General features: G+C 40.2%; 1 protein-coding gene across 4 annotated transcripts in view; it reads left to right on the top strand.

Moving 5' to 3' along the window:
* The first annotated feature begins 789 nt into the window (after positions 1-789).
* LOC105051001 (uncharacterized) overlaps positions 790-14,636 on the top strand; it is a 33,561-nt gene continuing 19,714 nt past the window's right edge. The window contains exons 1-9 of one of the 4 annotated variants that reach the window (XM_010931249.4): positions 790-1,348; positions 1,482-1,580; positions 1,736-1,960; positions 2,054-2,173; positions 3,023-3,106; positions 3,202-3,261; positions 5,938-6,066; positions 6,304-6,365; positions 6,555-6,611. In XM_010931249.4, the coding sequence (XP_010929551.1) occupies positions 1,118-1,348; positions 1,482-1,580; positions 1,736-1,960; positions 2,054-2,173; positions 3,023-3,106; positions 3,202-3,261; positions 5,938-6,066; positions 6,304-6,365; positions 6,555-6,611 (1,067 nt within the window). In that variant the 5' untranslated portion in view covers positions 790-1,117. Of the gene's footprint in view, positions 1,349-1,481; positions 1,581-1,735; positions 1,961-2,053; positions 2,174-3,022; positions 3,107-3,201; positions 3,262-5,937; positions 6,067-6,303; positions 6,612-14,636 lie in introns of all 4 variants that reach the window. The other 3 variants (XM_029266422.2, XM_029266420.2, XM_029266423.2) reach the window with 3 other exon arrangements.

The following is a 14,636-nucleotide window of genomic DNA, read 5'->3' as shown; positions in this document are numbered from 1 at the left end:
ATATCAAATCCAAAAAATAATAGAGAATGTTGAAACAAAAATTGCTGTTGGATAATTTTTTGAACAATGGTTTAGAGTAGACGATGCAATAGTTTATTTCAAAATTTTACAACAATACTTGAGAAATCATGTTCATTCATTAGATGAGAGGTAATCGGTTTTTAAGGATGAATCCCTGCTCTATCAAACCACAGATGGATAATGGAGCATGATGGAGTCTGGTTTCAGATGGATTAAATGTTATTTTAGAAATCACATATAGATTTAATGACACAGAGCATAATCTCAGATGAAAAAAATTATAATCATTTTAATAAATTTTAATATAAAGGACGGTCAAAACATGTAAATTTGAAGACGGCTAGATCGTGATTTTTTTTTTTTAAATTTTTTTTTTTTGTTGAATTTGGGCGTAGTAACGACGAAATTTGTTCTATCAATCACCTGCTATTTAATTGTTTGATAATCGAAAAGACTGATGGATGCTCCGGAGTGATACAATGATCAATAATTTTGCACAGCGCGCGTTTGCTTTGCAGCGTGCGGCCAAGTGCCGACTCGGAGTCTCCAATCGGGTGAGCAAGGCCAGCATAAATGAAGAAAAAGAAAGCCCCCAATCCGATAGAGAGAGAAGGGGGCATCAATCTAACCCTTGGATTTCCCGGAGCCATCATCCCAGTCCCATCCCACCGTCTCTCCTTTTTTTCTCTCCTTTCCCCACCCTCCTCCGCCCTCCCAATTTCTTCCCTCCAGTTGCCGTCTTCCCCAGCCGTCGGATCCCCCACCCGAGGTGGGAGGGAGTTCGTTGGTACGGCCCTCCGCCAGTGCTACCCCTCTCGCTTTCTGACAGGACGTACGGGAGCTTGGTGCTCCCCTCTCTTCCCTCAGCCCCTCCCTATCTTCCCCTCCTCTCCCCTCCCAGTCGTCTCTGCCTGCCGTTGTATATTGTTCCTTCTCCGCCCATATTGGCCTGTCTCTCCACTGAGGGGGAGGGGAGGAAGAGGAAAAAGGAGGAGCGGAGGACGGGACAGATAGAGGAGGAGGTGGAGGAGGAGGACGACACATTATCATCCATTAGGGCCCGTGTCGAGGGCTGAAGGGAAGAACTGGGGAGATAATGATGATGAACGAGCTCCAGATCAAGGTGGCCCAGGCGGTGCATGTCCTGAACCACGACGCCCAGTCCTGCAACCGTGTCGCCGCCAACCAGTGGCTGGTCCAGTTCCAGCAGACCGACGCCGCCTGGGAGGTCGCCACCTCCCTCCTCACCTCCCCCGACCGCCTCCTCCCTCCCCTCCCCCTCAGCTTCGAGGTTGAATTCTTCGCCGCCCAGATCCTCCGCCGCAAGGTGAGTAGTGATTATCGTCCCGCATATCAACAGTTACTGTTTTTGTATTCAAGAAAGGGAGAGAGTCTGTTTCCTTGGTCCCCTCCCCTCCTCAGGCTGGTTCTTCTCTTCTTCTTCTTGTTGCCGTGCACAGATCCAGAACGAGGGATACTACCTGCAGGTGGGAGCCAAAGACGCCTTGCTCAATGCTCTTCTCCTCGCTGCCCAGCGCTTCAGCTTGGGCCCGCCCCAGGTACGCGCCTCTCTGCCCCTCTCAATGCCTCCACCGAAACTCGGTCCATGTGTTTGTTTCTGGTGTTGCCGAGATCTTTTTTCTGTTTCTTTCTTCCCCTGATCCTTGCCGTTGACTAAAGACGGTTTTGCTCTGTTTCTTGACAATGATTGCAGCTATTGACCCAGATATGTCTAGCGCTTTCAGCGCTGGTGCTGCGCGCGGTCGAGCACAAGAAGCCCATTGAGCAGCTGTTCGCCAGCCTTCAGAAGCTGCAGAGCCAGGAGAATGGGAATGTTGCTGTTCTGGAGATGCTGACGGTCCTTCCAGAAGAGGTCGCTGAGGACCAGAACGGAGACAGAAATATTGATGCAGCAAGTAGATGTCAGTTCACACGAGAGGTTTGATGAGAAGGTTCCTCTATTGGCGAGTTTTACTTGAAGTATCGCTGTTTTCCATTCTTGGACTTGATTCAGTTTCATGTTGTGGTGCAGCTCCTGTCTCACACCTCCACTGTGCTTGAGTTCCTCCTCCTCCAATCGGAGCAGAGGCTTGATGATGGTATTCAATTTCGGGAAAGAAATCGGAAGATATTGCGGTGTCTGCTGAGTTGGGTGAGTGTCTTTGCTATCTTTATTTTTCAAATGTCTCGTGATGACTAGCCTTGTAAATGTGTCCTTGTAAATGTGTGGTCCTGTGATTTTGAACAATGAAGTCAGTATGTGGGATTCTTGTTGGCTGAAATTATTGGACATTTAATCCATTAATGTTGGCAATATTTCCATCGACAACCTGGAGATGAGATGCTGCCTAGCTTATGAGTTGACAAATATATAGAAATACAAGGTGCATTTAATATGTAAGCATTGTAGCAACACGAACTTTTTGTTGATTATACTTGATAAAGTTATTTGTTGGACGGAATGAACATATAACAGCTGGATAATATAATAGATCCATTTTTGGAATTGTTCTAAGTTTTTCTTCTGTTTTAGAAGTACTTAACTATGGTACCATATAACAATAGTGAACTTGCCCTCTCTCATGGACTTGAGGTTGCTTCATGATTGTTTTTGTTCATTTGCTCCAAATCCAAACCTTGCAGCAGTAGATGTATCCTCAAATCACAATTCCATATGCTGGTTTTCCTCTTACAAATTTTACAATTTAGACTCTGCAACCAAATGCTAATGCTTAGTTCAGTGTTGCATGTGGCCTTCCTTGGAGATGATTAGAGTCGACCCCTTATATCCTTGATTGTTGTAAACATGATGACCATCTGATTTACTCAAGTATGTGTTTTGGAATACGAGCACATGGCACCACTTGGAATTTTCTAAATTCTGTCTAAGTTGTCTCTTCCAAATGTCAGTTAGCATTTTCTTGTCAGATACGTTATTTTACTTCCCTTAGGACTTCCTTCCAATCATTTGTTGACATCATGAATTTTTGATGGATCTCAGGTCCGTGTGGGATGCTTTTCGGAGATTCCACATGCTTCCCTGCCGACACATCCACTTCTTAACTTTGTTTTCAAATCCTTACAGGTGCAATTTCATAGTGCAATTTCATTTTACATTCTTTTTCCAATATTGTATTTGTTGATCCACTTAAATCTATTTATTTACATGTTTGTGCAAAGGTTTCATCCTCATTTGATGTGGCCATCGAGGTTCTCATTGAGCTTGTTAGTCGGTATGAGGTAAGCTTTATTGATGCCTTTGTAGTTGTACAAGGTGATATTGCTTTTTATCGATGATTTAAGTCCCGGTGGATAGATATTTTGTGTAGCAGATCTGTTGCAAACAAATGACCCTTGTTCATTCTAAACTCCCAGTCCTTCAGGTTTGTTCCAGTGGTTTGTCCTGCACCATATACTTCCATTGGCTATAGCCTATCCTCAAGGTCCTTTTTCCCCTACAGCATTACAATCATTCCTTGTAAAATCTTCTCCAGTGGTTTAATGTTGGTCAACATGTTAGGCTTATATTGAATAGGTTTAACAAGTTAAGCTGCGCTTGAACTTCCAATGAACCAAGTCATGCTTTGGCTGAATCTGAGATTAACAAAAGTAAAGCTAGAACACTATTGGAAAGTGAACAAGAACAGCCACCTGACCAGCATAATGATTTAAACTTGATTTTTGGAGAAGCTGCTTTCATAGCTTCTCACCCTTAATTAATCCAAAGAAATTCTGACACCAAAGTATGAACATTAAATTGTTTTACATATATCCAAGAATTATTTTTCGGAATTTAACATTTCCATTAGAGAAATTATATGCAGCAAGCTGATATTTTTCTTGAATAGTCTTTGGTTCCCTTGTGGACATCCTGTAACTAAAGCTAGAACACTGTTGGAAAGTAAACAAAGACAGCCACCGGACTAGCATAATGATTTTAACTTAATTTTCGGAGAAGCTGCTTTCATAGCTTCTTACCCTTAGTTAATCCAAAGAAATTCTGAAACCAAAGGATGAACATGAAATTGTTTTACATATATCCAAGAATTATTTTGGAATTTAACATTTCCATAAGAGAAATTATATGCAGCAAGCTGATATTTTTCTTCAATAGTCTTTGGTTCCCTTATGGACATCCTGTATTCTTTATTGTAATCCATTCTTAATCCGGGATTAGGTATGCCACTAAAAGTGTGTAAAACAACTTATTGTTCATCAATGTAGGTTCTCCTCAATTTCAAAAAACTGATAAAATGTATGCTTTATTGTCATATTAGACAAGTTTCATCTAGAAGTGTCAAAAATATATATGTAATAATGATGACATCATGATTTGATGATATGATGTGTCATGGGATGTCCTGAAGTTTCTCAAGTGTCCAAGCACCAAAAGGTTGGGAAACCGAAAATTTGGATTGTCCAGGCAAAACTAGATCTAAATCATTCACAAGCTCCCTGAATAAGTTTTTTCATGCTTTCACTGTTCATGACCCTATTGCACATGATTTTTGCTTTGAATTTGCTTACTAGCCTCCAATCCAATATCTTCTAAGGCTCATGAATCATTACGACCTTCAGAATTCAAGTTTCACCTTTTTGATTTGCATATGTCCCGCCCTCTTTATGACAACAATTGATCTCTATCATCTTTCTTATAAGCATTCTACAATTTTACAATACTAATTCTTCTTGTTCAGAGAAGATGTTACCATGCATCTAACTCCATTGAACTTGGGTGTCATTATCTTGCATCATCTTATAGAAGGAACTATGGGTGTAGGTCTTAAGGTAGGATGGTGAGAAGATACTACATGTTTTCTGTTATTTTCCTATTTCCTATCTTCAATCTGCTTGAGGCACCTTATATTTTATCCTTCATGCTCTAATCATACATGAAGAATTCTAGCTATAGGTCTTCAAGGAGGAAGAATAAGGGCATCGTACATGCTTTTCTGTGATTTCCTTAACTATGTAAAGGTTTTATTAATGGTCCATGTTCTACAGTCCATCATTTCTGCCTATTCACTTACTGTATTTGCTTTGTACCATGAAAGCAATTAAATAGCCAACAGATCGTGCAATTTTTTTCTTTTTTCAAGTCATATAATTTTGTTGCTATTATTTACCATATCTGCTTGTGAAGTCTGTAAAACATGATGAACAGAAATGAGTTTCATTTTGCATTTGTAAGTGTCATTTGAGGCTGTCTAATATCTCTGTCATTGTGACAATATGACCTTCTTATCTGCGTGCATTCATCCTCGTGAATATGTTAATACAACACATGCATAAATCCCTTAAGTTTGTCATGTGTAAATTGAATTTACAGCTTTTTTGTAGGTTAGCCAGAGAGGGTGAGCCTTGATGCAATGGTATGATTGTCCCATTATGACATGAGTGTCATGGGTTCGAAATTTGAAAACAGCTTTTCCATACATAGGGGTAAGGCCGTGTGCATTTTTCCTTCCCCAGACCTGCAGTGGCAGGAGCCTCGTGCATTAGGCTGCCCTTTTTTTCTAGGTTAGCCAGCCATGAAAATGGAGATATAATTCCATTTTTAGAATGTTGGTATTTGGTTCACTGGTTGATATCGTATTCATTAAAAAAATCAAAGTTTGATGGAGCTACAGTCACAAACTTTGTTGCTTTATCCAAATTGAGCTGGTATAGGTATCCGCTTATGTTTCACAGATTCCTGATTCTTGAGTGGCAGAAATCTTGCATGTTATTCAAGAATTGTTGGCTTATGTTCTTTCATTGCCAAGTTCCTGACAGAAATTTGATATTGAAGTAATTACAATCCTTCAGTTCTAGGACTTTCTTGTTTTCAATATTATGATTGGTCTTTGTGAATTCTATGTTATCTAGAGGCTGTATCATTGCTTGTTGTTTTTACATCTGTACTTGTTCTCACAGGGTTTACCACAGGTGTTATTGTTTAGAATACAGTATCTTAAAGAAATACTGCTTCTGCCAGCACTTCTTAATAGAGATGAAAAAGTAATTGGTGGACTTGCAGGCTTGCTGTCAGAAATCGGGCAGGCAGTAAGTATTTTACTTTCTCATGGCATGTTAAATATTAGAGCTAAACAGTTCTTCCTTGCACTAGTGATTGTTAGAATAAAAAGTACTAAATTTCATTATGGAATTCAAGTCATCATCATTAAGTATCTAGTTTCTATTTATGCGTTCAAGTCATGGTATTGACTTCAGCATTCAGGATACTGTTCCATTTTGTTTGGAAACTCTGGCATTAATTCAGTTATGTTTTTCATGCATCAGGCACCAGCTTTGATTGCAGAAGCAAGTACAGAAGCACTCCTGCTTGCAGATGCACTTTTGAGGTGGTATCTGAATCTGATATTTCAATGCTTGTGCAAATGTTCCATCTATAGTTCTTCTAACATACTGGAAGAGGCTTTCTTTCCCTTTAAAGTTCTTGATTTACCTTTGTTTTACCATGATGTGAAAGTTGGTCTAGGTTACCATGATTGGCCATTCTTCATAATTAGTATGTGCTTATTATATGACAGATGCGTTGCTTTTCGGAGTGAAGATTGGGAGATTGCAGATTCAACCTTACAATTTTGGTAAATGTTTACTTAATCATTTTTGTCTGAACATATCATGCATATCTGTTGCAGGTGCTATATTGTTTTCTTAAGTGATTATATCGAAAATCTGTGATTCAATGATGTCTCCAATTAAGATAATAGTTGCTTGTTTCATTGTGATAAATGCTATAATTTCGTAAATATTCTATTAAGAACAAATGATAATCTTATTATTACAATGAGATGACAGGTAGACAAGGTAATCGCTGCTAACATCAATGGGCATTTGTGGTACCTATATGTGCCTTCATTAGAAAATTTTGTAGGTCATCTATATAAGCAGCTGCGCTTAATGATATAAAATGTCGGGCAAATTAGAAACTAATATATGCAAAAGATAAGAGTGGTCAAATAAGAATGTTAAAATGGATGCATGATAATACAGGAAAAGATAGAATAAGAAATGAAGGCATTCGTAAAAATGTAGAGGTAGCACCAATCAAGGACAAATTGAGAAAAGGGAGACAGATGGTTTGGACATATAGAACGTAGGTTGAAGCAAGTTACGTTGTCTCAATATTGGGCCTCATATCGGTGCCATCCCGTTATTGTGTTGATACACCCAATTCGAAGGCTGTTAGAATTATGATTTATTTAGGGAGTTCTTATATGAAAAGGATATATTTAGTATATCTTTGTACTTGCTTTCCAAGTATGTACTTCTTTCCTTTCGTATTTGTTTTCCCATCTGTTTAAAGAGATGGGATCTTATCAATGAATTTAATTTTTTGGAGCTTTTTCTTTCTAATATGGTATCAGAGCATGCTGCCATCGTGGCCCCTCCTCTAGCCACCGCCCCTTCTTCCATAAAACGCTGCCGTCCCTCCTGCGTCCAACCCTAGCCACGGTAGCCCTCCACCTTTCTTTCTCCAATCCACCTCCAACCTTAGCCATAGCAGCTAGTTGGTCCTCCTTCCTCCCTCCTTTTCTTTGCAGCCCCTCCTTTCCACATCACAGCATTTCCTCTTCGCCGACAATCTTTCCACATCGTAGCCCCTCCTCTTTGCTGGCAACCTTCAAAGCTCTAGCTGCCACCTCCACTCTTTCAAGCCCTAGCCGCATCAGGGTTCCAACTTTCTTCTTAAAACTCTAACTGCCTCCTCCCTTCTCAAAACCTTTAGACCACCGTTGCGGCCACCCTTTGCCATCTTGGAGGTATGATTAACGCTTCTGCATGCTGTCTGCCGAAATCTGCTTGTGATTCTGCAAGATGGCTGAGAGATCTTCTGTGCATCTCGAGGAGCAATCTGTTCTTGGACAAATCAACATAGGTTTCTTTCTTATGTCATGCAAAAGTCTTTTGGCTATCTTTCTGGCTATATACTAGTCACAAAAGCGGTACATTGCCCGTTATTTCTTTGGCTATCGTGTAAAGATATCCTTCCTTCCTCTTTCACTATCTGGCTATCAAATTGTTTCTGTTCTCCTATTTGGTTGCTATGGCATCCTCAAATAATGACAACAAACAACTCTCGATGCTTCTGACTTTCGATTCTAACACTACGGTAAGGAATCTGATGGCAACTACAGTGAAGCTTAATGACACTAACTACCTTTTATAGGTCCAATCGTTCAAACTGTTTATTGGTATGTAATGAAAGGTGCGATATCTGATTGAAGATCCTCCAAGTCCCACAGATCTTACCTATGATGATTGGCTGGCTAGTGACTGTTGTGTGATGTTATGGTTGTTGAATAGCATAGAGGAAAAGGTTAGTGCTGGTGTTATGTTTCTGCAGACGGCTAAACAAATCTGGGACACTCAAATAAATGTATGGTCATGAGAAGAATATTTCAAGGGTTTTTGAACTCTATGATTTGAACTCTATGAGCAACTCTTCCAATTGCAGTAAGGTGATCAACTTGTAGCTGATTACTATGCCTCTCTGTGAGATATTCTTGATGAGTTAGATTTATATCAGCCTCTCATTCTGGATCCACAGAAGTTAAAGGACTATCATGAAGGTTTGGCAGTAGCTAAATTTTTATTCAAGTTGAATCCATCGTTAGTTCATCAAATTCGTGGTTAGATTCTTGATGGCGATTCGGTTCCTTCTTTGTTTGCGATCTTCTCTAGAGTTCTATGTGTCTCTACTAGTGCTACATTAGCCTCCAATCCTACATATCAGATGGAGCATTCGACTTTGGCTGTTGGTGGCCACGGTCGAGGCCGTGGTAGAGATTCAGGGGGAGGATGTGGTGTTAGCCGTAGTCGTCCGCTTGCCTCGGATAAGGGACCACATCACTGTTCGCATTGTGGGCGCAACAATTATGTATCTGAAAAATGCTGGCTTAAGTTTGGCAGACCTGACTAGGCGCAGCTGATTTTTATAAAAACTACATCTGATACTCCTGTTCCACCATCCATGCTTCTTCTACCATGATGCAAGACTGCTGAGTATGAAAAATTTTTGTAGTTCCAATCTGCTCAAAATACACAAACAGTTACTCACGCCACCACTCCAAGTACCGGTGTGTTCATTGCTTCCTCTACTAATTTCTGGGTATTAGATTCAGGAGCGTCATCTCATATGACAGGTATAAAAATTAATTTCACCTGTCTAGTTTTAGTCCTACTTCTGTGGCTATTGATGATGGCTCTTATTGTCCTATTATGGGTGAGGGAGTTGTTTGTGCTTCCTCGTCACTTGTTTTAGATCATGTGCTTTATGTTCCGAAGTTTTCTATTAGCTTTTTATCCACTAGCCAATTAACCAAATCTCACAATTGCTCTGTGACATTTTTTCCTACTTATTGTGCTTTTCAGGATCTTCAGATTGAGATGAGGATTGGTTTGGGGTGTGAGAAAGGTGGACCCTATTATCTTGACAATGGTGCATCTACCCATGGTTTAGTTGTGGTTCTTTTGTCATCGTTTGTCTCTCCATTGTTGTGGCACTACCGATTAGGCCATTCTTTTTTATAGAAGCTACAACAAGTTTTGCCTGTTGAGTCGTCTGTTTCGTCCTTGGAGAATGAGTCATGTCAATTGGGTAAGCACCATCGTGCCTCCTACCCAAGTCGAGTCAATAATTGTAGCTCCATCCCTTTTGAGTTAGTTCATTCTGATGTTTGGAGTCTGTGTCGTTTTACTTCTGTTGTTGGTTTTAGATATTTTATTACCTTTGTCGATGATTATTCTAGAATAATCTGGGTGTATATGTTGAAAGACAGGATATAAGTTTATGATGTTCTCAAAATCTTTTTTAATGAAATAAAAACCTAGTTCTGCACCTCTATTCGTGTTCTTTGCGCTAATAATGCTCTTGAATTTTTGAGGCATGATGTTTCTCAATTCTGCTATACCTATGGTATTTTATATTAGATCACTAATGCCCATATCTCTCAACAAAATGGTATTATTGAAAGAAAACATCGGTACTTGATGTTGCTCGTACTCTCATGATTCAAATGCATGTGCTAAAATATTTGTGGGCAGATGCTATATTGTCTACTTGTTATCTAATTAATCGAATGCCATCATCAGTTCTCTACGGGGATATTCCGTACTCGTGCCTCTGTCCTGACAAATCTGTTCTCTCTCTTACTCCACGTGTGTTTGGGTGTGTTTGTTTTGTGCAGAATTTTTGCTCTAGTCTTGATAATGTCATCTAAGGCAGTCAAGTGTATCTTTATGAGATATTTTCGGATGCAGAAGTGGTATAGGTGTTATGATTCGGTGATCAGAAAGTATCACACATCTGCAGGTGTTATCTTTTTTGAGTCTACTTCTTATTTCTCTGATGGATCTCCAAACATCCCTATTGATCATCCTCCTCTTCCTCAACCTGTTGCGTCTGTTGAACCTATGCTTGTTTGTGCTATAGCTAAATCATTGTAGGTGTATACCAGAAGACACAAATCTTAGGCACCCATCTCTACTCCAACTGATCCCTCATCTACAACTGTAGATCTGAACCATCCACCACCTGAATCTTCTATGATTATCTCAGATTTGGATTTGCTAATTGCTCTCCGTAAAGGTAAATGGTCTACCACAGCTCATTCCATTTTTCATTTTGTTTTCTATGGTCGTCTTACCTCTTCCTTTTACTAGTTTGCTTTGTCCCTACCCTCTGTTTCGGTACCCAAATCTTACAATAAAGCTTTGGATAATCCAGCTTGGAAAGCTACCATGAATGAGATGGCTGCTCTCCTCTCCCGAGGTACATGGGATTTGGTCAGTCCTCCTACTGGCTCTGACATTGTTGGTTGTAGATGGGTGTTCACTGTCAAATATAAGTCAGATGGGACTGTAGACAAATACAAAGCCAGACTTATTGCCAAAGGGTTCGCCTAGACTTATGGCGTTGACTATTTTGAGACCTCACGGGTTGCTCGGCTAAACTCCATCAAGGTGATCATCTCAGTGGTTGTCAACAAAAAAGTGGCCTATGTTCCAGCTCGACGTCAAAAATGCCTTCTTATATGGTGATTTGATATTGGGAGTCTATGTGGAGTAACCTCCTGGATACGTTGCTCAGGGAGAGAACATGGTGTGCAAACTTAAGAGAGCAATTTATGGCCTCAAGTAAAGTTCTCGTGTCTGGTTTGATAAGCTCAATCAAGTTGTTATGGCATTTGGTTTTCGTAGGTGTAACTTTGGTCACTCTGTTTTTGTTCATTGAAATTCTGCAAGAACGGTTATTTTAGCCATTTATGTTGATGGCATACTATTGACTGGGAGTGATCTAAGTGATATAGAAGAAATTAAAGAGTACTTAAAATGGTATTTTGTTACCAAAGATATAGGAAAGCCTAGATACTTTTTTTTTATAGAAATTGCACATAGCAAACAAGGTGTGTTCCTTTCTCAGAGAAAGTATGCCTTAGATTTGTTACAGGAGACATGATTACTTGGATGTAAACTCGAAAGTACTTCCATTCACATTGATTCAGAGTTTTGGGTTGAAGATACAGAATTATTTGAAGATGTTACACGATATAGGAGATTGATAGGCAAATTTATTTATCTCACTTTTACTAGACCAGACATAGCCTTTGTAGTGGAGGTTGTAAGCTAGTTTATGCAAAAGCCTAAGACAGTTCGTTGGAGAACAGCCTTGAGAATATCAGTTTATGTTAAGAGTTTATCAGGAAAAGGTCTACTATACAAGAAACATGGACATCTTAAAATTGAAGCTTATTAGGACTTTGGATATGTAGGAGATAAAGGGGATAGAAAGTCCATGTTAGGATACTACATGTACATAGGAGGTAATCTTATAATTTGGAGAAGTAAAAAGCAGAATATTGTTGTCAGGTCTAGCGCCGAGGCTGAGTATAGAGCTATGGCACATAGTACTTGCGAGATGATGTGGATAAAGTCTTTGATGTTTGAGCTTGATTTTGATCATTTTAGTTCTATGCCTATACATTGTGATAATCGAACAGCTATTTATATAGCCAGCAATCCTATATTCCACGAGAGGACCAAGCACATCGAAGTAGATTGCCATTTTATAAGAGATGCTGTGTGAACAAAACCATCATGACACCATTCACTCCATTCGAGCAGTTAGCTGATATTTTGCCCAAGTCTTTGTCTTTTGGTATTTTCAAATCCATGTGTAACAAGCTGGGTATGTTTGATATATATATTCCAGTTTGAGAGGGAGTATTAGAATTATGATTTATTTAGGGAGTTCTTATATGGGAAGGATATATTTAGTATGTTTTTAAACATAGTATGTACCTGCTTTTCAAGTATGTACTTCTTTCTTTTTGTACTTGTTTCTCCATCTATTTAAAGAGATGGGATCTTATCAATGAATTCAATTCCTTTGAACTTTTCCTTTCTAACAAAGGTCACTTCGGCATACCGAGTGTCATGTGTCCTTTGTTGCACATACTAGTTCAGTATTGGTACAAGACGATTGCCTTGTGCCATTTGGATTAGTATGGTGCGGCATATCTTGGGCTGAAGGGTGCACTTGTACAAAAGATTGATTTGATATATGTAGAAGGAAAGAGCAGTGGCAGATCGAAAATCATATGAGATGTAGTATTAAGGAAAGATTAAATATTGTTATATCTTTCAGAAAGCGTGCCCCTGAACCTAATGGAATGGAGGAAAAGGATTCATGTAGTTGGCTCCAACTAGTTTGGGATTAAGGCTTGGTTGAGTCGAGTTGAGTATATTGGTCTTCAATGGTGTGAACATGGAATGCCATACTGCTTCATATTGCCCCATGCTATTCGTATTGTACCATACTGATCTTGTACTGGTACGTCATTTCGGAGTATACCGATACTACCGTACTGTCATGAACCGCATACCAACATTATAGTAGGATTTTATTGGTATGGGGTTCGGTATTGAGGCAATGAACCTTGGGTGTGAATTTGCAATAATTGAGAAACTGTGTAATGCCATTTATTCTATAAATTGGGGACTCATTTGATTCGTGGGAGGAGAGCCGAAAGTGTGATCAATGGGAAAATGGAGAAAGGCCTCATCATGTTTGGTTGGAGGTTTCAAAGAGAGAGATCGAAAAGGAGCGTTCCAATGGGATTAAGATTCCTACATTTCATGGGAAAGAAAAACCCTTGTGGGACATGGGAAAGTCCAACTGCCACCGGCTAAGAATTTAGATATTTTTTTCCCAAACATGTCTTTAAGCTTTGAGATAGAATGGGGTAAGTTCTTTCCCTTTATTAAGGGAGAATGGGGTAAGGTTTTTCCCTTTATTAAGGGCATAATAGGTATTTTACACAATTTTTTTAGAAAAGTAGATGTTCAACCAAACAAAGCGGTCAACGTTCGTCGAATTGTCCCAATCTGGATGATTCAGGGAGTTTTGAGTTGTACTAACCATAAATCGGGATGGTTCGGCCTGCCAATCCGGAGCACCGGACAAGGGAGAGGGAAAGAGAGGAAGAGAGAGAGGAGGGGAGGGAAAGAGCGGATGATGTCACTGAAGGGTCAGTGGTGGGCCATCGAGGTCGTCGGAGGGCCGTGGAGGCCTTCGCGGCTTCGTGTCATCTGATAGAATATTTAATTGAGAGAGATAGAGAGAGCGGGAAAGCGACGGTACTGGAGGGAGGCGCAGCTAGTGGAGAGGCCGTCGGAGGGTGTCGTGGCCACTGAACGGCGAAAAAGGTGCGGATGTAGTCGCAGCCACAGAATGGGGCGACCACCCCTATTCATTATGATTTTTTTAAACAATGATGAATAGAGAAGTCGGCATTGGATTTGTCGACTTCACTTAAGTGAAGTTGGCTGTCGGTATCACTGTTTTAGAATTTTTTAAAAAAAATCAAAGAGACAATGAAGTCGGCAATGGGTGTGTCAGATTCACTTTGAAGTTGTCAAACTCATTACCAGCTTCACTATGGCCAGAATTTTTTAAAAAACCTATGAAATAAGGGTAAGTGTTTTTGTTTCACCCCCGCAAAACTGCAGGTCGTGATTTTGTCGTCCAGTGGTCATGGCGGCCAGTCGAAGGCCCTTCGACAGTCTCTCTGTCGCCTTCTCCTTCTTTTCTTTCCCTCCCCCCTCTCTCTATCTCTCTTTCTCTCGTTCAAGATTTGGTGGAGGAAGCAGAGGCCATGACGGTCCTTCGAGCGTGCTCGTGGCCTACTTGTGGCTACCGCTGGCGTCTCCTCCAGCCACCCTCTCCCTCGCCTTCCCCTTCTCCCTCCTCCCCTCTTTTTCTCTCCTCCTCCATGATTCCTTTCTTTGCTTCTGTGTCAGTTCGTGTCGGTTTGGTACGGATTTGTACTAAGTCATACTGCCGACCGAATGGCATACGTTCCGGTTCCGGTTTCACAGATCTTGCATAAGCCATTTTGGAATGTGCCACTTTTCTATGGTCAACTGAACATGCACAAACCATTTTCCTTGGCATCATAGATCTAGACATCAGCTTCTTAGGAAAAATATTCTAGTGAGAGAAAATTCTTCCTATGAACCAAACAAGTCTTAGGTAAACATAATGGGAAATATCATTGAGGAAAAGAAGATCTATGTATGCCAATTTTATAACCACTTTTGAACTA

The sequence above is a fragment of the Elaeis guineensis genome, chromosome 9, assembly GCF_000442705.2.
Source record: "Elaeis guineensis isolate ETL-2024a chromosome 9, EG11, whole genome shotgun sequence".
NCBI classification, from domain to species: Eukaryota; Viridiplantae; Streptophyta; class Magnoliopsida; order Arecales; family Arecaceae; genus Elaeis; species Elaeis guineensis.
Note: the sequence above shows the minus strand (reverse complement) of the source record. Positions and strands in the feature narration are given on the sequence as shown.